The sequence below is a fragment of the Primulina eburnea genome, chromosome 2 (genome assembly GCF_022965805.1).
Source record: "Primulina eburnea isolate SZY01 chromosome 2, ASM2296580v1, whole genome shotgun sequence".
In the NCBI taxonomy this organism is placed as follows: Eukaryota; Viridiplantae; Streptophyta; class Magnoliopsida; order Lamiales; family Gesneriaceae; genus Primulina; species Primulina eburnea.
The window spans coordinates 12837879-12840687 of record NC_133102.1 but is presented as its reverse complement, the minus strand read 5'-3'; the positions used below and the strand labels follow the sequence as shown (position 1 = coordinate 12840687).

Here is a 2809-nt window from a genome sequence, read left to right as displayed (position 1 = left end):
ATGCTATGGGATGACGCTTCTCTTTGGTGTGAAGGAGCTAAGCAGGGTGTCAATCTAGACACCCTTACTTGGGTGAGATTCAAGGACATCTTCTACGAAAAGTATTTCACTACTGACGTCAGAGGACGTTTGAAGAGGGAGTTTACGAGTCTCCGTCAAGGAGACACGTCTGTAGCTGAGTTCATAAGGAAGTTTGAGAGGGGTTGTCACTTCGTGCCCCTCATTGCTAGATATGTTGCTGAGAAACTGAGGCAATTCTTGGATGGCATCCGACCAACTATTCACCGAGATGTGATGTTGATGTGGCCGGCGGATTATGAAGCTGCCACTGCTTGTGCTTTCCAAGCTAAACATGCCTTGAAGGATATTGATTTTGATATACAACGCAAGAGACAACAACTCAGTCGAGTTCTCAGCCTATTAAGAAGCACTTTTCACGACCTCCTAGTGCTTCAGGGCAGCAGAGGCCCCAAGGTCATTTTAAGAAGTCGGGGCCGTAGAAGCCACCGTAGAGTTCAAGTGCCTTAAAGCCTGTGGAGAGGGAACTGTGCAAGCAATGCAACCGTTTCCATTACGCTAAATGCATGTGGGGATCATTTAAGTGATTCATTTGCAAGGAGAAGGGCCATAAAGCTACGGATTGTCCGAGGAATAAGGGACCTATTACTGGTATGGCTTATGTTATGCATGCTGAGGAGGCTGAAACAGAGCCAGACATGACTTTGATCACTGGTAACCTAAATTCTTAACTGTCTTACATGGCTTTTATTGCAATGAATATTAAATTGGTCAGTGGAATTTATAGGGATAATAATGAACTTAGAAGAAACTAGGTTGCATTCACTACCTTAGTTGGATTTAAGGGATGTCATTAAAATTTTAGAAATTGGGCTTAAAAAATGAGCTTTAAGAATATAAAGGAATAAATTGAATCAAAATAAGGATTTTAAGGCTTAAAACTGAAAGGATCAAAATAATGGGGCGCTTATTGAATAAATCGAAAACTAGGGTCTAAATGGCCAAGACTGAAAAATTCAAGGGCTAAACCATAATTTTAGGATGTCCAAGGACTTAAATTGAGATGACCGAAAGTTCTAAGCTGGAATCTAGAATTTTCGAAAATTCTAGGACTAAATTGAAAGTTTGAGAATTAATCTCTAAATTGATTAAGTTCAAAAGTTTTTGTGCAAAAGATGCAATTTTCTAAATTTTAAGGGCCAATTTGGAGAATTTCAAAATCTTAAGGTGCTGAAATGCAAATTTTCGAAACTTATTTTGGGTTAATTTCGAGACTTACTTTGGGTTAAGCGAGGAATTTTTGAGAATTTTTGGTGATTTATGATAGAAACTTCCTTAAATATTCGACTCGATTGGATTTGATGGTATATTTGTCGCAAGAAGGATATTTATTTCAGGTGTAGCTACCTATGCATTGCTAGATTCAGGAGCTACACACTTATTTATATCTGAGACGTTTGTCAAGCGACTAAATATTATACCCGAAGATATGGATTTGGGATTTAAAGTTTCCATTCCTTCTGGTGATCATATGTTTACCACGAGCATTGTGAGGAATTCGGAGCTTCGTTTGCTGAAGAATGCGGTTTAGGTAGATTTTATCGTACTCCTGATGCCTAAGTTCGACATCATTCTTGGTATGGATTGACTATCTTTGAATGGAGCTTCGATAGATTTCCGGCAGAGATCAGTATCCATTAGACCGCTCAGCGGAAAATATTTTGTCTTTGAGGTAGCAAAGAACAAGAAAATGCCGCACTTTATTTCCTACATCTGTGCGAGGAAGCTTATGAGACAAGGCTGCCAAACTTTTCTAGCGAGTTTTACCTCAATACTTGTTCCGGACAGTCAGAAGCTAGAGGATGTTGAGATCGCTAGAGACTTTCCTAATGTGTTTCTTGAGGTCATTTCTGGCATTCCACCAGACCGAGAGGTGGAATTTTCTATCGAGTTGATGACGGATTCAATGCCAATTCCTAAGCCACTCTATCGTCTATCACCAGCCGAGATAAAAGAGCTGAAAGATAAAAATCTGGAGTTGCTGGAGAAGGGTTTTATTCGCCCGAGTTGTTCTTCATGGGGTGCACCTGTATTATTCGTGAATAAAAAGATGGTAGTATGCGACTCTGCATCGAATATGGAGAGCTGACCATAGTCACCTTTAAGAATAAGTATCCCTTACCAAGAATCAAGGACTTATTTTATCGGCTGTAAGGAACTTCAATTTTCTCGAAGATAAATCTTCTTTGGGGATACCATCAAATAAAGGTGAAAGGGCTAGATGTTCAAAGTCGACTTTCAGGACTCGATATGGGCACTACAAGTTTATGGTGATGCCATTCGGGTTGACCAATGTGCCATCAATTTTCATGGATCTCATGAATCACATATTTCAGCCGTATCTGGATCAGCTTATCATAGTATTTATTGATGATATTCTGATTTGTTCGAGGAGTAGAGAAGAGCATAGTCTTTATAGATGATATTCTGATTTATTGCAAGATAGAAATATGTTCGCTAAGTTCAGCAAGTATGAGTTTTGGCTCGATAGAGTGGAATTCTTAGGCCAAATTATCTCTAGAGATGGAGTTGAGGTCGATTCCAGCAAGGTGGAGGCAGTCAGAGAGTGGCCAGTACCTAAGAGTTTGACAGATATTCGCAGTTTCTTGGGTCTAGATGGCTACTACCAAAAGTTCATTCAATGTGTCTCCTCTATCGCAATACCCCTGACTGCATTGACAAAGAAAACTGCGAATTTTATTTGGGATTCAAGCTGTCAGGAGAGTTTCGA

The 2809-nt window shown here is 39.8% G+C and overlaps 1 protein-coding gene across 1 annotated transcript; it reads left to right on the top strand.

The window, feature by feature from the left end:
- Positions 1–1609, top strand: LOC140824123 (uncharacterized). The gene is made up of 3 exons (XM_073185723.1): positions 1–519; positions 618–732; positions 1416–1609. The coding sequence occupies exons 1-3, from the start codon at positions 1–3 to the stop codon at positions 1607–1609; spliced, it is 828 nt and encodes a 275-aa protein (XP_073041824.1).
- Positions 1610–2809: the final 1200 nt, after the last annotated feature.

Excerpts from the sequence above, each read along its gene's own strand:
- LOC140824123 (XM_073185723.1), top strand. The coding sequence starts at position 1 with ATGCTATGGGATGACGCTTCTCTTTGGTGTGAAGGAGCTAAGCAGGGT. Across the intron at positions 520-617 it reads GAAGCCACCGTAGAGTTCAA|GAGAAGGGCCATAAAGCTAC; the intron begins GTGCCTTAAAGC and ends TTCATTTGCAAG. Across the intron at positions 733-1,415 it reads AGACATGACTTTGATCACTG|GTGTAGCTACCTATGCATTG; the intron begins GTAACCTAAATT and ends TATTTATTTCAG.